The sequence below is a fragment of the Camarhynchus parvulus genome, chromosome 1 (assembly GCF_901933205.1).
Source record: "Camarhynchus parvulus chromosome 1, STF_HiC, whole genome shotgun sequence".
In the NCBI taxonomy this organism is placed as follows: domain Eukaryota; kingdom Metazoa; phylum Chordata; class Aves; order Passeriformes; family Thraupidae; genus Camarhynchus; species Camarhynchus parvulus.
In genome coordinates, this window is record NC_044571.1 from 26,025,119 (window position 1) to 26,045,857 (window position 20,739).

The window sequence follows — 20,739 nt, forward strand, 5'->3', positions numbered from 1 at the left end:
AAGAATATGGCTGTGGCATCTCTGCACCAATACTGTACCATCTATTTAATCATGGTACCAGTAGCTGATGTTCTGAAACCAGAGCTCCCTGGCATCCACTGTGTTATTTTTCTACATTTAAAGTACTGTGGTTTCATTCCTTTTGGGGTTGGAGTAGTTTCCCTTGTGAAGCCTTTCCTTTAACTATAAATATATATGGAAGTGTCCCAATGAAGGAAATAACAGTGATGCTTCATTTCCTTCCATATTACTCCTTTTTGCAGCAAATTCATTCCCTGCTCACCTTTATGCTTCCTGTTCTCTGTCTTCCTAACTTCCTGCACAAAGTACTTCCTTCATCTATAAAGATATCTCAGTAAACTTAGAAAGAAAAGGTCCTACTTGGCACTGCATTGGCAAAAGACAACATTCATTCATTTATTGCCATGCCTGCTTTTAGAGGAGTGCAGCTGTGGGCACATCTGGATAGTTTAGCTCCTCAGTCTGAAGAAGAATAAAAGACTGGAACACCCCTCAGCTGGAGCAGGGGCAACTGGAGGTGTTACATTAAATAAACTCTTTCAAGGCTGTTGGCTCTGCAGTTATTACTGGCAAAAAAGGACAAAGAAGAAATCTGAATGAAGCACTTACAAAGTAACTTGGTACTCTTTAGAAACACAGCAGACCAATAGAAGAGATTCAAATGACATTTCATCCAAGCAAGGGAGGCTGGAGAAAAAGAAGACCCTGCCTATTATGCTAGGAAGTATTAAAACCTGTGATCTGGTCAATCACTTTTAGTTAATTCAGGCTGAAGAGCCTTACTACAAAACTTCACAGCAGTGTGAGAAATGCTTCTCTAGCATGAAGCTGACACAGGTTATGAAAGAAACAGAATAAAGAAAGTTAGTAACTAAATTAAGCTTTAAGAACTAATTGATGTGGAGGTTTTTTTGCTTTTGTTTTGTTGGGGTTTTTAGGGGGAGGGATTTTGGTTTTTTTTAAGGAGACTAGATTGCAATTGGTGGGGGGAGCCAGCAAGCTGTTTGGGGAAGACTGAAAGTACAGGGAGCTAGATTTTGGCAAGATTGGGCTAAATTGGAGAAGAGGCAATCAAATAGAGATGAGTATGTTTGTTGCATTTTATCTATCTTTTACTACTTTTCAGCCATGGGCCTGAGCAATAATGGAAAAGGAAGGGGAGGGTGAAGCTTTTCCCCTACTGCTGAGTACTTGATCTGGGTGTCACCTCAGCCTAGTCCCTGTGTGGGGTATCACACATCCCCGATGAGGGAACCCGGAGAGTAGCTGCCAGGACCTTTTCTGTATGGCACATACTTTCTCAAAGAAAAATTTATTGAGTTTGAGGAGACACTGAGGACTTGATGGAGATTTGGTAAATTAATATATTAATTAAACAAGGCATAATTTTGATGGAACTATTCTATGAAGTGCTCCTGCACATCTGAAAGCTTCTTTAGTCTGTTATGAATGAACCTTGCCCATATGCAAGGCTTTGTATGAGTGTTTTGAGTGTCAAGTTTTTAAGAAGAAAAACTTTGATTTTTTTGTTTCCTTCCTTCCTCCATGTATTTGCTAAGTTCTCTGTATTTCTTGAGATTGTGAATCTAGGAACAATTTTCTCCTTGTGAAAGAGTGAGGTGTTGCCAAAAGCAGAATACTGCCATCTCTGCTTATGAATCCCAGTTTCAAATCCCAGATGCTTTACATAATAAAGCCTAACTGGGCTGATTACCAAGAGAACTCAGTCATTCAGGGAAATAAAAGGGAAAATCCCTTTTTTTCATGGAGGAAGAACTCGTGCCAAGAGGAGGTTGAAATGTTAAAAATGCATTTTCTGTTTGGATCTTTCATATCAACTGTCCTGTTTCCCTCTTCTTTCCCTTTGATTTAAGGCTGGGAATCAGTATCACCCTTGTGCAGTGGGTGTATGTGGCAGTTTTTGGTAGGATCTGAGAGGACCTAAATTTATGAAAACCACATTTAATGGGTCTCTTCCCTCTCTGCAGGACCCCAGCTTAGGTAAGTCTCCCTGGCTATGTTTGCAGTGTCTTTGGAGAGCAGTGGTGCCCAGGTGCTGCATTTCTCAGCCCACACACCCGGTCTATAGAGTTCTGGGGTAGGTGGTGGGTGGGGCCATGCAGGCTTGGCTGCCTGGTGCCGACCCTGTGGCATCACTAAAATCTGTCAGGGATGTTTGGCAGGACATTCAGCTGCACAGGCACAACTGTGCATCCATATGCTCTGCCTCCTCCCTCTGCCACAAGCGATGGGGCAGGGCCTGTGTGAAGTGGCAGCAGGGAAACCTCGCTGTGTTTCCATTTCTTGTAGTCCTGCTTTATAGTCAATGCAGAATTTTCCTTATGCTGCAGTCACTCTTAGGCTCCATGGGTTAAACTGGAAGCCCTCTTATGGATTAGTAATTGACTGATAAATAAGAAATAGAGAGTTGATTTAGGTGGTCAGTTTTCTGTGGGTGGAGGGGGAGTTAGTGGTGGAGGAAGAGATTTCTGCAGGGGTTCCTGCAGCTGTTCAACATAATCCTAAATGAACTGGAAATGGAAAAAAGCGTAAAAAAAGAAAATTTGCAAATGTGTGAAAATACTTATTCAAAATAGTAGAATTCAGTGCCGAGTGCAAACTGTTGGAGGATAAATGGATGGTGCTAAGTAAGTGATCAGTAGAGAAGGTGAAATTCATTGCATGTACAAGTGATGCAGATGAGAAAAGAAAATACTATTCTGTAAGCTAAGCTGTTACCCTCACTGAGAGACCTTGACTGGCTGTGGGTAGTTCCCTGAAAATAGCAGCAGCTCCCTTGGCATTCAGTGTTGGTCCAAAAGGCAAACAAAACATTACAAACCCCTGAGAGGGAAACCAAGAACAACAGAATCCTTATGTCACTGAGTAATCTCTGCTGTGCCTGCTTCTGGAGTACCATGTCCAGTTTTGTTCCCTTTGTCAGAGTACAATTAGTGTACGTGGAGGAACAGTGAAGGCGGTCAGAGGTATGGGCTTGCTTTTGTACAAATAGGAACTAATTAGTGTAGGAAATTTTCTGTCTGGAAAACAGGCAATTGGAGGAGACATAATATCACCTACAGTGGCAGTCTGTATAGTCATGAATGGCTTGGGGATGTGAAAAGAGTGTGTTTATTTCCTGTAGGGTTTTTTTGGGTTTGTTTGTTTTTGTGTTTGTTTTTTTCTTTTTTCTTTTCCGCTGCTTCACAAAAGAGAAACTGGGGCACACAGAAAACTTCCAGGAAGGTAGTTTAAGCAAAACCAGTTCTTCACACAGCACATAGTTAAATTTTGGGACTCGCTGATAGATGATGTTACAAAGATTAGCATAAAGTTAGCAGAGAAATCTTTAGGTATGTTGTTGAAAGTATCATTTGCTCAAGCAAAACTGATTGCATGATTATATGTTAATCACCTATGGTTACCAATCTGACCCCCCCACATGAGTGGATAGCTGTGTGTTACTTCTGAAACATTTTCAAATAGCCACCATTTCTTGAAAAACTAGGTCATCATATTTGGGTGAAACTGTCTGGAAGTAAAATATGTGTGATGCTGCTGTGTTTGAACAGGATTTGCTGAAGACTACAGCCAAAACCAGAGTAAAGTAGAGAACTGAGGGGAAAAAATAATGTTGTTGGAGCTTTCAAATCTAATAGAAGTTTAGAAAAAAGTCAATACAAATCAGGTCAAATATTATACCCATGCAGCAATGGAAATCAATTGATTAAATTAAATACATTTGTGCCTCTCTTATTATCTTTGCAGTTTCACTGAAATAGACCAGTAGACAAAAAATATTTCCCATGCATTTTTAACTTCTAAGACATAACTGAAATTTCCTCAAATTTCTTTATTAATTCCTCTGTTGCAGCAGGGGCTTGCCTGGAACTGGTGAAGATATTTTGCTGAAGACAATACATTAGCATAAGTTAAAAATCAGAATTCCAGAAGTAGCTTGAATTTTTAATTTAAAAGATAATTGTATTATATCTGAAAAATTACAACATGTCCTACTGTAGTTACAGACTCTCAGTGCTAGAACTGGGCATCAGTCCTTTTACTATAAAATTCTAATTAGGCATGAAATGTGTGGGACTGAAATGGCATGTTTAATTCCATAGCATGGTTGTCATGATGATCCGAAGAGGTGTGGGGATCAAGAAAAAACTTCAAGAGTGAAAACTGCAGTAGCTCTTCCCTGAGATACAGTCATGTTGTATTTTCAAGACTGTTTTGTTTCCATACATAGCTCAGGGTCAGATACTGGATTGCTTCGTGTTGCAAGAAAGCTCAGTTGGGTTTTCCTGTTAAGAGTTTATTTTAGTTAGTTTAAGGTCTGTTTCTTTAGTCTGACTCAAGGTTGTTCATGAAGCCACGGATGAGCCTCAGTCAAATCAGCAGAGACTGTAATCCCACATTTGGTTAAGCATCTTGAAATACTCTCTGTTTCATTCAGTAGAGAAGCTATGCCAAAGCTTCTTACTCAGGAAGACAAGGCTGCCTGATTTCCATGAATGAAAATGATTAAACAAGTACATGATTACAAATAACCCACTTTTAGGTAAACTGACTTTCAGCCCAGCTAACTGAACCTTTCACGTGGGTGCTGTGCTTATACTTTGCATGTTTGGAATTTGTTTGAAGGTGCAGAAAGTATATGCAAAGTGGCATTGTTGGAGTAACTGAGGTTTAGCTAACATATTAGGGTTCTCCATTCATTTTACACAAGTGTAAGTTATTATGTGCTTGTGTTTCTGAAAGTTGACTGGTTGATGTGGTAAAATTCTTCACTACTTTTTGTCTTCCTTTTTGTTTGTTATTTCACTGAGAAACTCCATGGAAAGATGGACTTGGATATATAGGAAGCTTAAGCAGTCTGCTGATTCTCCAAGGAAAACCTGAAATTACTCTTGAATTGAGTCAGGATACTCAGGGAAATTTGGGATTGAACTGTCATCTTCTCTTGCAGTAGGTGCCTGTGAATGAGTATGTTTGCAGCACTTCTTGCTGCACCAGGAAACAGTGTAATCTAATAAGTGAGCTTTGCTGTTTTGCATGTGCAGAAACGCCTTAGGCCTTTAACTTGCTGCAGTAACAAATCCCATTGGCTGTCTGGCATCTGGAGTTCTCCCTGGGCTGTCTGTGGGTGCAATATGGTCGCACAGCTTTTGTTTGATAACGAGCCTCAGCTATCCCAGGGCACCTGCAGAGATCTTTTCTCATGCATTTGCTCCTCTGGGTCACCACCAGAATGGCAAGAGCCTGGGCTGGTAATTGTGGTCTTGCTGCCCATCACTTGTTCCTTTGCGTAAGTGCAGTCTCAAATGGCAGTCACATAAACAAATTACCTTTTACATACAAAGGGCCTACAGATCCTGTTTTTCAGTGGTAATATTTTGTTATGGAAAAGCTTGACTAAAGACTTCATTTTGTCATTTCTATTAATATTGAAATGGAAATATATATGGCTCTAGTCATATCTAATACATGGAGCTGCTGTGGGCCTGTCATACTTTGAGTGGAAATAATGTGAATTAATGTAGTAAATGAATTGTCTAAATTAATTTTATTGGCAGAGGAAGCCTAAATAATTTGATGGGTTCTCTTAAAAACCTTTTTTAGTTCATATCCTCTCTAATGGTATTGTTGAGAGTTATGAACAACTCATTACAGGTGTCCACTTACTTACCTCAGGAGGGCTGCTATTTTTACCTGCTGTATGCAATTTGTAGAAAAGAATCTTTATCTTAAATAACACAGCACAGTCCTTTTAAACATAATGAAAAACATGTATTTTTCTTTCAGCCATGGACAATTCGTTAATGTTGGTTAAAAATTAGGATAAAACCAATGGGATGATTAGGAGAGTGGAGGAATTCAGCAAAATTCATCATCAGCAAAAACCTGCAACAATGAGATTAGTAGGCATCAAGATTATCTTTGCAAATAAAAAGTGTTAAAAGCGTCATAGTTACAAACTTGTAAAACAGTCTGTATAAAAGCAGTGGAAATCAATTATGAGGAGCAGTTGTATAGAGAAGCATTGTACTGCTTTTAGTCTTGTAGGTTTTTCTGTGTCCCTGGAAGTTTTCCAGTGGTATTGTACCCTCTGTAGTAAGTGGAAGTTTATGAGGTTTGGTTTTCCTGGGTGCCTTCTGCAGCAGTTCTGCTGCCATATACCTTGAGGGGTCCAGAGAGCCTGACTCTAAAACCCCTTTGTCTAAGGTGGAAATACAGTTGCTGTGGAAATACAGATTTCACAGAGTTATAAGACTGCTGTGACACAACATTTAAGCAAACTCCTCCAAAGATTCCAGAAGACAGCTGCGTTTAAAGGAAATTCGACAGGTTCTAAAGGAAATATGAAGCCCTTAACCTTCAAAAATGACCGGTCCAAACCGAACGTGGACTGGTGAGAGCGGGATCTCCTTGACGTTGTCAGTGGGAAGGCATTTTCCTTCCAAGCTGCCCACCCTGGCAGGAAGGTGGAGGAGCCCTCACGTGAGTGAGGCTGGGGCGTTCTGCGAGCGCGGCTGCTCCCGCGGGATGCAGCGCGGCCCTTCCCAGCCCTTCCCTTCGCAGCGCCTCGCAGCGATCGCGGCTGGATGCGGGCGCTGCGCTGCGGGCCAGCCACACGCGGCAGCGGCAGAGAAGTTCGGAGCGCTCCTGCTGCCACCGGCACTCCCGCTCTGGCTGTCCCCGCCTCGGCCAGGCTCTGCCAGCAGGGAACGTGGGCTCCTGCTTCCCTTTGTGCCGAGGGGAGCCGTGCGGAGCGACTGAAATGCAGGGCTGCGAAGCGCTGCTGTAGCGGGCTGGTCTGGGGCTTTTTCCCCCCTGCCTCCTTTAATCCTTGAGCGGGGGGGGCAGGCTTGCTGTGGATTCTTTTTGTTTTATCTGAGAATGAGATGCTGGCTGAAAATTGAAGAAATGGCCCTAGAAGAATTGATGCAAAGATTAAATGCGGTTTCCCAGTGCGCTGGTAGGAGGAGCTGCTGGTCTTAAATAATGTGTTGTGTGGATGCTGTTAGTGATTTTGTGGGATTTACAGAAAATCCTGACAATCCGACTAGCTTTTTTTATGCATGCTCTCATTAATAGGAGAGAGAACATTAAGAGCTTTTGTCAGCAGGTTAAACTTTCATTGATATTAACACTAATTAACATTTTTTTGTGCTTAGTTATTCCTGAAGCATGCTTTAGAACATCGTTTTGAGTAGCTGTTAGCCCAGTCATGTACTCTAAATGGGTCTTGATTCCCTTTTTATCTGACTCGGCTGTACCTAAATTGGGGGAATTACAGATTTGTCTTGTGAAATGGGTCTGATATGAAGCAGTGGAAAGCTGAGCTAACTGTAAGCACTGCAAGCCAGTATTTTGGGTGGCTCTAAATTGCACTTCTATGAGAATGAAGAGTTGCATGAATTAATCGTGGTAAATGTAGTTTTACATCTGTATGGATTAAAAATTAGAGCAGATCTCCTAAAATGGTTTTAGCACTGAAGAAATATTATGAAAATTTATGAGATTGTTTTATTTGTTGAAAATGTAAATGCTTGTGTGCTCAAAACTAGAACTAAGAAGCAGTGCACGGTGAGGTGATCTTTGATTAGATCTAGAAGTGTTATCCTGGCTATTGCTCATGCAGAGATGTGAACATATTTCGGAATAAAAAGTTACCTGGAAAGACAAGAGAGGTGGTTTTTGCATCCTTTGAAACTGTTTGGTTTGCCCTTTATTCTTGGTTGACAGATTACAGAAGTGTTGCATCTTCTTGTCATGTGAGACAGAACAGTGATTTGAAAATACAGAATATTATACAGTATGATTCATTGCAGTATCAAAACTTGGAATTTATCTTCCCCTTTTCCAAGTCTGCTGTTTCCTGAGGGTGACTTTTTCATCTTTTTCAATTTCCATGTGGTGGAAGCAGATAATTAGCAAGATGGCTGATGCTGTAGGCTGATGAACACATAGATTAAAAGACAAATATGGAATGAACAGATGAGCTGCCTCTTTTCTTGGATAGAGAAAAAAGATGTTTTACCTTCTTAACAGCATTTTTTGGGGGGGAAACAAGATTTGATCTGACAAGAACAAGCATTAAATTACAAGTAAAGGTCATATACACATTTTTTCTCCTTCCTTGTTTTTCCTGTTGATTATCTTCCTATTTTCAAAACATGTCTTTATTAAATATCTGGATATTTGTTTCATTTCCTGTTTTGGTGTTCTGAATGCTTAAGAAGAAAGCCAGTCTGATGTTTGCTAGGGCATACTGTCTGTTGCAGTTTATTTTAGTAATTTGTACATTACTTTTTCCACTTCCATGAAAATGCTGATCTAGTTTTTTTTGTGGCAAGATAAATTTTAAGAATGTGTGCTGGATTTGGTTGGGAATGTGGGAGCCTTTTCTTCCTGAGCTGAAGGAGAGGGAGGCTCCAGAGTGGGGTTTGCCTGTGACACTGCCTGTCTCTCAGCTGTGCAGCTGCAGGTACACTGTGACCTTCATGTGAGCCACCAGCGGCTCCAAATGCTGTTTGCATACTTGCTGGCAGCTCTGACCATGTGCTGGTTTTTAGCTTGTTAAACTTGCATATTTAAAGAAAAAAAAAGAGAGAAAAGGCAGTCTTTACAGGCAATTTCATACTCGTGATTTAGCTGGTCCCTCTCCTCCCCCTTCTCTTTCTTCCTCTCTGTTATAATCTTTATGCAGGTATTCTCAGGCCACAGGCAGTGCTTTTATACAGCCACTGGTTGTATTTATAGGTGACTGTTTCAGGTTTCCTTTGTCCTTCACCCCCACTCCCTCCCTTGCTGCTTTCAGGTTGCTCAGACAGTTTCTCTGTCGCTGTCTCCCATTCTTGGGCTGTACCCTCTCCTTGGGTCTGATTATCCTCTGTCTGCCTTCACAGCACTTCTGTTGGCTCAGAAACATTTTGTAAGCAAAGATTTCCTTAACAGCCCAAGATCATGCTCAGACTTTTTCAATAGCTCCGTGCTCAGGAGTAATTGAAATGCAGAGGTTCCCCTGCCTTCCCCCTGGTACAGCTGTCCACCTTCAGGCATGGAGGGATTTTCTCCTTTGTAGGATTCTTGGGAAAACCCCAAAAACCTGTTCTTCTTCCTTAGCTTGTTTTTTGTTGTTGTTGTTGTTGTTGTTTGGGGTTTTTTCCCTCTGAATTATGCTGCAGGCAGGCAGAGATTTATCCCAGGTAGTTTTAAGCTTTTGAGTTAGAAGAGGAATTCTAAAACCCTTGTGTGCTGAACAGAGAGAAGGAGGGGGCATGTTAAGAAGGGAAGTCCTTCCACCTTCTGAGGTGTGCTGGTGGAGCTGAGGCTTCCTGGGGGCCAGGGAGCCTGGAGCAGCTCAGCTCCCAGCCTGGCATGTCCCAATGCCTGAGGTTAGGAGTGGTAAATCTGGGCGTGTGTGTAATCTTTCACTGTTCACTTTCACAGAACAGCCTTTGTGCCTCTGGCTGCTTTCCCACTGGCAAGTGCCCTGTGTCAGTCTGGCGCTCACACAACCTTTCTGGGCTACTCATCCCTCACTGCCACACCTGCACTTGCCTTAAAGATCTGCTCCCTCTGGTCTGACCAAATTCTGATTTACTCACATTCCCAGCCCCCATGGTAAGTTATGACCTCTCCTTACTCTCATAGCAATGTGTGATCCTCTCACTGAGTCAGTCCCTCGAGTGCCTTCCACATTTCACAAATCTGGACAGCTTTCTCTGGCAAAGCTTTGATTGATTATTTCTTGTTTTCCTCACCTTCACCTTATTCTCCAACACCTTACATTATCTTCTCCTTCTGGATGTACTTAGCTGCCAAAATCATGCTCCCTAGTCAAATATTATCATCTGCCTCATATTCCAGCTCTGACTCCTGCTCCACACTTCAAAATCACCTTGTGCCCTACACTCTCCCAACAACTGTAAAAGGTGTTCCCATGACATCTTTTTTATTTTTTCCCAGATATGCTCCTCAATCTTCCCAGCCACTTTCCTTCTATCAGTGACCGCCTGGACTTGGATGACCAGACTAATTGCTTTTGCTGTTCTCATATAAATCCATAGAAGGCAAAAGTTATTTAAAGAAATTCTTCGGCTGGATTTTTTTCCCCTGATAGATTTTGGAGTTATTTCAGAAAAAAACCTGTGAAATTATTATCGATACTGAAAAACAAAACCCTGTTTTTTCTATGTCTGTTGTTTTGATGGATAATGGCATCATTTCACTGTCTCTATTTGGATGTCGTTTTTATTTTTCTTCTTATTTTTCAGTTCTGTTGCTGTGTTAAATTCAACCCTCTTCCACAAATTTCTGTTTATGGGCAGGACTACCCCTCCCCACGGAGCAGTAGCTCAGAGGTTGAAGCCTGAGATGATAAACAGTTCTGACCTGGGACCTCATGGATTGTCCATATCACTGACTGCTGTGGGGATTCTGCTTAGGACTCCCTGTGCTCTGACTGACACACAAACAGTATTAAGGCACCAGCTCTCAGAGTCAGCCACTACCCTACATTTGCATCACTTAGAAGCCTTGCAGTGATGTATTCAATTCGTGCAAACAGGCAATACAAATCTGACATTCTCAGCCTTAAGCTTGTGGAAGCCCCACTATAATGGTTTCTTTCCACTTTGGAAAAGTGCCACTATAGCAGCTACCATCTGTTTCCTCTCCTCAAACACAATTTTAATGCTCTGCAGAAAGAAGAAACATCTGCAAACCAAAGAAGGAAAACATGTGGTTCCTCAGTAAATCTGTATACAGTGCTGGTATTTTAAGTGCAGGTAGTGTCCCATAGCCATTTCAGTCACTTTTCAGTAGCTCTGCATTTTCAGTCTCACAGTTTGGGCCCAAACTTTACACTTCCCTGGCTTTCTGTTCTTGACAGGCAGGCTTTTGAAGCTTTGAAGGCTGGCTCACCTGTCTTGACAAATCAGGCACAGATGTGGGAGGAAGGAACTCGCACACCGTCTCCAAGTACCCAGAATCACTGGGGTGAGTTAGATCATTGCAAGGACAGGAACATCCTCAGGCATACTGAAGGGACATTTTAAAGTTGTGGGCAGCTTGGAAGGACCTGTTCTGTGTGTCCTGTCCTCCCCATTCCTACACTCTTGTGAGCTTGCCTGCTCTTTCTTATGCTTGTAGCTTCTGTCCTTGGTTCACTTGATTTTCAACTTTGGGAACTCAAAAAGTCTTTCTCCGTGTGGCAGAGTGCTCTGTATGCTTCTGTTAATTTGGCAGGCAGGTAGGTCTGAGCATGAAAGCATTGATTTACTACTTGGCAACTTTGTCAGCTTTCTATGTAGCTGGTAGAGTTGGAGAGATCCATGTGAGAGCTCTGAAATCTGCATGTTGTGGGCATGTCCGCTGCACCCAGGTGGCCTTTGGTGGTAGTGGGGAATGCCTCTGCTGGTATTAACTTGCTTGCCCTTTGTTTCAGCTTTTCTGCTGAAAGTAGAAAAAGGCATGCCCTTCCTGACATGAAGTTTAAAATTTTAAAAGCAAGGGTGGGTGCTGCAGTTGAGCAGACACAAGCATTTAGGAGTGGATTGATCATATTTTCTGTGAGGATGGCACTGTCACGGATCCTGGGAGCACCTGCATGGCATCCATTTCTTAGCATATTCTGGCCTAAACCAAACTCTTTATATTACTACTGAAACAGCTGAATCTAGTGAAACTAATGGGAGTAAGGTTCAGAGATAGCAACAGAATTGTCCTTATTAAAATGAGCTGGCTGCCTTTTTGGGAATCTGAAAAAAAATACTTTGATCAACATTAAGGTTGATTACATTTTTTTTAACCAAGGTATTGCTTAAATATTGTGTCCCAAAACACTTCATCACAATAGGATTTCTTTTTTTTACATACAACTTCCCCTCCCCCTTTCCAAAAAAAACCCACCTATCACTGACTTCCTATCCAAAAATAGGTATTAAACAGTAAATGATAGCACATTTAGAATGGCTTTTCAGGGGATTGTGAGGTGCATATTTGTCAGTCTCCTCTTCAGTTTATGGACTTTGAGTATATATATACTTAAAGCTTGCAGAGCCAGGAGAGCCCTGGTGGGATTTAAGTACTTAGTGATATGAAAGAAGAAAAAAGCCTTTTCCTTTGATGTGTTTTTATAACCATGGTGTGTCAGAATATTTTCTTGGCAGGAGCGCCTGGCACAGCTGCCTGCCACGCTTCCAACCCCAGAGAGCCAAGCTGCAAGATTACCTCGTGCATATCAAATGAGGGAACCTCTGCACAGAAGGAACAGTGCAAAGCAGGGACGGAGTGTCTGCATGTAACACAGCCTGAGCTCTCTTCAAGGTGTTTGCTCTCAGCTGATGTGTATGCCAAAACCTGGGAGTAGGAGGCATTTGGGTCACTCACTTTTTCATTTAATAAAGAAGATCAAGCCAGCTACCTGGGATTTTGTTGTTTGTGTGTCAGCTCCAACAACTTAAGGTTTTCAGTATCTGAAACACTGCATTTCAGCTGAAAGTTTGAGCCTGCTGTTTTACAATATCTGGCTTAGGTCCACTGTTTCTTTTGTCTTGTCCCATTAAATAGCAACTCTCATTTTGGACAGAAAGAACAGGATCTTGAATGCTTCTACATAGATAAATCACATGTAGGTCTCTTGAGTTAACCCTGCAATACTGTGTTAGCTATTTTGACCTCTCTCCAGTTACTTATCCCCACAACTACATAGCTCAAGCATGAGCCACTTGGCTCAGCACACACAGGAATGCAGCTTTGTGGTGATGCAAACTGTCTGGAAGTCCAGCCCTTAACACTGCCTTTAACAGCACCATGGGTGCAGCCTCCTCATGCCTGGAACAGTCAGCCTAAGCACAGTCCTGGGTGCAGGTAGAGATGGAATCATCATCTTGGAGGTTGACTTCCTGCACAGAGTGGGCAGTTTTGGACAAGAGATCCCCTTACTTACAGCAGTCCCGGATGTTAGTTATCCTCAGTCTGCCTCTGCTGTTCTTTTTGTGGCTTTTGAGTTTTTGTAATAATGCTTTAAATTTTTTGATGACTGACACGAAGTGCTATTTGAGTTGTGGTGTTCCAGGGACATGGAGCTGGCTGTTGGGCTTCCCACATGGTTCCCTGGAGCAGCAGGGAGTGGACACAATGAAACCCTTGCTGCAATGAAGAAATGTTAAACTTGGTCGCACAAAGGTGTCACTGGCTGTGAGTTTCTGCAAGGGAGAAAGCTGAAATGGAGGAGCCTTGTGATAGCCATCCCCAAATGTTTCTAGCTCCATGTGAAGGTTGATGTTGTTTGAGGTTGGTAGGAGCCAGTGTGATGGTCCCTTAGGCACTTAAACCCCTTTGAGGACACAGGGCAAGGCAGACTCCTAGTAGAACGTGGCACTCAAATTGTAGTGAGCTGATAAAGCACAGTGCAGCATGGTACTGCTAGGTTTTGAAGATTTTGGTGTGCAGTACTGCTTGGCAGCAGTCAGCCTTTTTGAAATTGATAATCTGGACAAACAGGCATTTGGCAAGTTGAGAACTGCACTGCTGTGCAATAAGTAAGCTCCTGTTTTTCACCTGTGCTGTTACTTCAGGGCTGTGTGTGCTGTCACCCTTCCTGTGCTTGAGGCATTTGCTAAGTGACAGTTTTAGTAAAAGTCTTTCTGCCTTCAGCATTTCATGTGGCAGGCAGAAAATTTGCACCGAGAAGAGACTGTCCTAGTTCTTTTAAAGTCTCAATTCTTGTTGAGCCAGAAATGTATCTTCCTTTTCTTTCAATTCCTGCCTATCATCTGATGGATTTAAAGGAAGGGTGGCTTTGCATATGAAACACCAAGATAATTTATATAAATAGCAATTGATGAGAATACACATAGCTGATTTTAAAAATTACACTTCAGGCTACAGCCTTCATAGTTAAAAATATCAAATTATAAATTGCAGCCTTTTTTGTAAACACTCCTGTATCTGGCTTCTGGGATGAACAAAGTTATTTCCCTTGGTCACTATTTTGTCCTGGGCTGCTGGTTTTCTCTCCCAAGTAACCCTGTGGTTAGGTTAGCTAACCATACTTAGCTGGTCATTTGAGGTTACCCCATGTCACATGCCTTGGGTTTGAACAAGAGCTTTGTAAAACCAGTCTTGTATCAACTTGTGGCCCACGAACCACATGAACCAGTGCGTTGTGTGACTGGTTTGTTTCCTCTTTCTGTGTTTACCTTGCATGTGTCACTGCAGGCACAATGCCTACTGAAGCAACTGCTGTGAAAGGCCCTGCCAAACTGAAATGTTCCTTATGGCTCTGTATCCTGCTCCTGTGGAATATTTGTAATTAAATGGGTTGTTCTCTATTTCCATTATTTTAACATTTGCAATTTGCAAGATTCACTGCAGTGAAGAGAGTAGTTTGGTAATTCATGTGGGGAGGTGAAAGCTGAGTGGGTTTTTCTGATTCCGTGTCTGCCCCTGAGAAGTGCCTGAGCTGCCAGGCAGGTGTCTCAGGTGTGGGAGGGAGGACAAAATTTACCCATCTTGTATCCTCTTGTTAATATATACATGAATTCCTCTCTCCAAACATTGGGTAGCTCTTCTGCTGGCTTTTGTTTTCAGTTTCCAGCTGAGTCTAGAACTTGGTTGTTATTACCAAGTGGATTTATAAAAGGAAGCTTGATGCTTTCTTACTTAGCATTTCACTTTTTTGAGACACTTTACTCAGCCTTTCAGCATGTTTGTAATGGCAAAGTACATTTATATAAAATACTCTATTCTTGTTATAATACTTAAAAAACAAAATTAAAGGTCTCACCCAAACATTCAGTGAAATAAAGTAGATAAGAAAGGATGTTTGTGTTTGGGAAAGGAATTTTTCCAGCTTACTTTGAGGACTGTTGACAATGGGTGAAGGGGAAAGATGGGCTAAGGAAGCAAAACAGGTGTGTTTGGTTATGCAGCTTGGATGAGAACCAAAAGCTAGCAGAAATGAGGTGATATAAAAAGGTTCTCTGGATGTTTTGCTCATAGATGGGCATTTAGTAGGACATGAAACTGGGTCTGCATAATACACTGTCTGAAAAATAATAACTTTGTGTCCAGTAGTTAGGATGGAATATGACCTGTGTTCACAGAATCCCAAGAGTTATGAAAATTCATCGTCATTACTTTCTTCATGCTTGAGTACATGCTAGGCTCTAATTATGAGATACTCCAGTCTGCTCAGGACCCAGACATTTACTGTGTTCCTGGCACAGGTGGTTTTGTTGAGGACAGCCACAGTCAAAAATTCCATTTCTGGGTTCTGTGTAACAGCTGCTGAGCCTGCAAGTGACCTGTGGGATGTACATTGGAGGTCTGATATTAAGGATTTGAAGGTAAAGAGGGGCAAAGAGCATCTGAGTGCACTGGAGGAATCAAAAGGAAGTTACCAAAGTTGTTGGTGGTTTTCAAAATCCTGCCAACAGCTGACAGGAAAAAAAAAGGGACCTTTCCACACCAGATAAATCACCTGTGAAGTAAAGGTAAGAAAAAAATACAAACTGACACATAGCTTTTTTTAGCATTCTAATTCCATACTTTCGTCATTTCCTTCTGCTGAGTCTCTTCAGTGCTTCTTGCTCCCAGCTCATGCTTTACTTGCCTTTCAAGGACATTGCAATCTGCATCTGACTTCGGTGCCATCACTGTTTCAAAGTCAATTCCTTTGAAAATTGTATACCTGAATTTCTTTGAGACCACAAAGCCTGGAGCAGGAGAGGGTTATTAATAGAAACTGCTTCTCTCTGTTGTTGTATGAAGACAGAAGCTGAACTATTTCAGTGTGGCAGTGGGAGGTGTTTTTCAAAGCAATTGTTTACATTTTTTATCTAACAGGGAATTAAATCGGTCTGGGTGCTGCAGAGAGCTGCCATAATTTTGCAGAAGGAGAGTAAAGGTGCACATTAAATGCTACATTGCTAATTTTGTAAGGTGTGCTTAGCAATTATCCAAGTTAAAGTAGTACTAACAGTTCCCACTCAGCCTTCAGGAAACCAGGAGGAAACTTTGCAGCATCCTACCACATGCCTTTTAAAACATGGAAACAGAACAATTGCTCTGAGCTTTATTTGATAGTCTTTTTAAACACCCTTGAACCCCACAGTGGTTCTTTTGGGAGAATGGTCCAGGAATGAATTCAGTAAAGACTCTGCCTGACATTCATATGACACTGCAATGCAACAACACTGCAGGGAACTCTTACTGGAGATGGTGGAAAGAGGCAGGATTTCAATTCTATCCCCAAAGGAAGGTGAGAGTTTAGAGATCCAAGAGTAGTTGGAAGGGAAATGCAGGTATTTGAGACAGGCCTGATGTGTGACTGCCAAGGCAGGAAGGGGTGTGGGTGTTACCCTTTGGCACTTGGACTGCAGAGAAGCCCCTCCTGTTCCCCCACATTCCCTCAGGAGTTCCTCTCCCATCCTTTCCCATCAAGTAGCTCCTGACTTTCTGCACGTGGCCATTCCCTGAGCTGCAGTGTGGCTGGTGGCTCTCTGGTGTGCATCCTGCCTGAGAAGGAAAGCAGGAGCAGGCAGTGCTGTGAGAGAGGAGCCTTCCCACTCACTATCACCACCCTGGACCAGCAGTCTCGCTGGTTTGACAACCAGTCTGCAAGTTTCCCTGACATGTGAGACATGTTGATGCATGGCTGGTACAGAGAGCTAGACCTGTATCCTTAAATAGCAACAAATGTAGTTCATAATATTTAATTTTAGAGATGCTCATGGAAAAGGCAGCAAGAGGTATACATCCACTCTCCTCTCTTTCCTAACCCTTTTCTCTGCTGCCTGCTCCTGGCAGCAGATCAGCTGTGGGTTGGCCTTACAGGGGGTATTTTTGCTCATTAGGCTCTGTGGGGTTCTCACAAGCCTTGCCACCTTGTGCTGCTCTCCTGTGCAGGGAGCAGGGCCATGCTGGGTGCTGTGCTGGGGGTGTGCAGATCTTGTTTCTCCACAAACCCTGCCCCACAGCCTGTCTGGGATTGCAAGGGCTGCCCTGTCCATCAGGGCCCCTTCATCCCATTGAGATCAGAGTGCTTCATAAGCAGCTGCTCTGACTACAATTTACTGGAGTTGAAAAGTACTCTGGAAAAAGTTGTTAGAAGTGTCTGGGTTGATTTTATGGAATCATTAATGCTGGAGACCTCAGACTTTGAAAATTATCAATGCATTGCTAATTGCAGAGGGAAGAACTTTGTTTCTAACTATTTATGCCTTTGGAAAGGAATTCTGAGGGTCAAAGCCTGGTTTTTAAAATGTATTGGTAATAACACATTAAGCAATGAATTAGTAAGTTATTAAGCTATGAATAAATGAAATTGTGTTTGTTTTAAAGGCTGGTCATTTGCTCTGCTCCATTTTTTGTACAGCCTGCTAAGCCATTCGCTGGTGAGCTATACTGCTCTGGACAGATCCCTGCCTCGAGTAACTTGTTATCTGTATTTGACACAGCAGAAAAGGAAACATCAGACAAGCGTGGTGGAATTGATGAGGGAGGGAGGGAGGAACATTCCCAGCAGAAATAAGGTCAGGCCCATCGCTGCACAGTGTTGCCAGTGGGCTTCAAGCAGTGTTTTTGTTTGGGAGGAGAAGGGGGGTGTGCCCTGTGTATCTCTTGGCAGGTCTGGTCCTCTGCTTGCAGAGGTGAGAGCCTGGCTGTAGCTCCTGCCCAGCTCAGTCACCTGGGTTTCCTTTCCTAGAGGTGAGGAGAGGTGGGAGGGGAGGGAGCAGGGCGAGGCAGAGCTTGGCACCTGTGCATCTCCTCCCTGATGAAGCCAGGGCACGGCAGGGCTGGAGCCCAGGGGAGCAGCAGCGCCTGTCTCATGTGGAGGCAGCCTGGGAGGGTCTGGCTAGCGCCTGACTCGGATATCCAGGGCTGCTGCTGGTCTTGGTCTTCACCTCAGCTGCTTCTGTCAGCAAGCAATCAATGCTGTGTTATGAACAGTTAAGACATGAAATAGCATTTTTGCTCTAATGTTTTAGTTTCCATCTTTGTCGCTTTCCCCCCCCTACATTTAAAAAAAATGTGTGAAAAATGATGTAAAATATCACATTTCACCATACTTGATCCAGAGTTGTGAGTTTGTATGGTGTAGAGTCAACACTTGGTGAGCTTCTTGGGTTCTGACAGCTGTTAGATGTCCAGTCAACAGAACTGCAGTTCCACAAACAAAAGTTTCTAATGTCAAGCAGCAGTTTGACTGCTATTAATAAACCATGTTGCTGCTACCTAATAAATGATACCATTTTAAAAAACCCAAACAAACAAAAAACCCAACAGCAACTATTTTTAATAAAGTTTTTGATTTTTTAAGGTTTTTCAAAACAGGGATCCCAAACCACTTTCTAAGCACATCTACTTTTTTCTCTCCCTTGCCTTTGGCTTCCCATGGTTTCTCTTGTATCAGGTGAGAGATGGGTACCTTACAGTGGTTTGAACCATTAAACTGGTGGTTGATTAAACAGAAATTTGCCTTTTTTTTCTTTTTTTTTTTTTTTTTTTTGAGGACAGGGAAGCATGCTCACTGTCATGTCTGCAGCCTGCCCTGCCTCATCCTGAGGTAATTTGATTTGAGCTGATACCAGGGCAAGAGTGAGGACACATGGCCATGGCACTGGAGGAACAGGGCTGGGGCATGACTGCTCCTTCACTAGCAGTCTGCAGTTAACTAAGAGGAGAAATGGTGAAACTCCTGTGACCATCTCCTGTAATTTGTGTTTCCTGGATAACTGAATCAAGTACAATCATCTCTTTAGAAGTTTACTGTCTTGGTTAACTTCAGATCTGAAATGGGTGTTGAATGTTATGGCTGTTGGATTGCTGACTGGCAGAGCAGAGAGAAGCTGCCTGGTCTGTTCATTACCATACTGTGGGTACTTTGTTTCTGCAGAGATCTGCCCATTAAGCCCAGTTTCTCAACTGAATCTTTTCACTTCTTGGTGCATGCTTCTGTCAAGATTTAATTGAATTTTGAGCTCACCAGTTATCCTGGAGTTCACTTAAGTAGGTGTAGTATCAGGCTCCAAGTCTTCCATGTTGTGTGAAATAGAAACATTTCAGTTCCTTTTGTCCCCTGCCTGTAACTAATTTCAAGGTGTGATATCTGCACACAGTTTGTTTTCACACAAGATTTTATTTGATTGTTATGAAAGGTAGAAATAGTTATATTTTTTTTGTACCACTTATCCAAACTCTTAATTTTTTCACACCTCTTAAAACAAATACATGATGTATTAACTAATATTTTACTTCAAAGATCAAAACTGTCTAATTAGAAATTACAGGGAAATTCAGATTCTAGGATGTGTAAACCAATACCAGAATTTCTTCAAGTGCCACATTTTTACTCACCTTGTGAGTAAATAGGATAGAGGTGCAACCAGTGACTGACTTAGACTGTTTCCTTTGCATTTTCATCTTGCACTATGGCTAAAGAAACAAATGTCATGGGATGGTGATCTGGGAAGGCACAAGGCTGAAAGCTGAGTGTGCACATTGAGTCTAAAAATTGACATTTTGTTGTGACTTTCATTTTTCTTTCTTTCTGTGGTTCAGTTTATCAATTTACAGATTTGCCTTAGCTGAGTCCAAAATCAGAGAAAAAGGTTTGCTTAAACTAGAGACAAAATATGCATTATATTAGTAACAACTTTCAAGTATGTGTAAGCAATCAGCTGCAATGATAAGAGCTAGAAGTTTTTTTTTTAATGAGACACCTTTTTTTACTTTTTACAAGCCATCTGTTGAGAGCTTCAAATATTGTTAAGATTTGCTTTTTGTCCAAAAAACCCCATTGTTGTGGCAGCTATTTGCTGTTTTTCTAGCCTTGATATGAAACGTACTTATAAGATGCTTGTCTTTTCATTTAAAAGTCTATATTCCTAGCAACTTATTTTTCAGTACTAAATTATTAATCTTAAATGTTATCTGAGAACATTTTGGTCATTTACTGGTTATTAACTTTTATTATAAATTTATAATATTTGCAAAGTTAATATGAGAGATGTGTATTTTTATACTTCGTGTCTGCTATCAATTCTTGTGTTGCAATTTGATGAGAATATATTCAAGCTCTTAAACTTCATTTTTCAGTTGGAAATGTGCCTTAAATCATGGATTGAGGCGTGAGATTTGTTCTGAAAAGGAAACAAGATACATCTAGGTTTGTATGACTGCCCAGTGTTTGCTCCTTTGAGGCCTTGTGATTTTTGCTCTGTCTGCTATAAGATCATGAAAGAGTAGGTCTCTCACCCAAGGCATTGTGTTTTATACTTTATTAAAAATTGCACCCCATAAAGCATCAAAACTTGTCAAAATAAACAGTAATTATGTTATTTCTTATTACGATTCCTTGTTTGCATATGTACACTCCTGTTTCTCCCCCTCTATCCCTGCCTGCATGCTAGGGAGGGTTTCTGTATCGATGCAATATGAACAGGATGATCCCAAGTGTTCCTCACTGTTTTCTCTGAGACACTACAGCAAAGCAGCTACTCCAAGTGAAGGATCAGTCCCCAGCACTGAGCAGGAAGCACAGGGGCATTCTGGCAAAGCCAGGAGCAGTTTTCTTTGCATGGTAGAGGTGCTTTCTCCTCTCCTCAGAGTCCTGAGAGGTGAGCTCTCATCCTGGCCTCTGCTTCTGTTACTGCTGTCCTAATCAGCTCCCTCCTCCGGTCTCTGGCCTGAGGTCCA

General features: G+C 42.0%; 1 protein-coding gene across 6 annotated transcripts in view; it reads left to right on the forward strand.

Moving 5' to 3' along the window:
* Positions 1 to 20,739, forward strand: part of MCF2L (MCF.2 cell line derived transforming sequence like) — a 156,371-nt gene that overhangs the window by 27,102 nt on the left and 108,530 nt on the right. For 2 of the 6 annotated variants that reach the window (XM_030948357.1, XM_030948363.1), the window contains exon 1: positions 6,563 to 7,003. The exons of the other annotated variants lie outside the window; for them this stretch is intronic. In XM_030948357.1, the coding sequence (XP_030804217.1) occupies positions 6,925 to 7,003 (79 nt within the window). In that variant the 5' untranslated portion in view covers positions 6,563 to 6,924. Of the gene's footprint in view, positions 1 to 6,562; positions 7,004 to 20,739 lie in introns of those variants that run through there. 6 annotated transcript variants of the gene reach the window in all.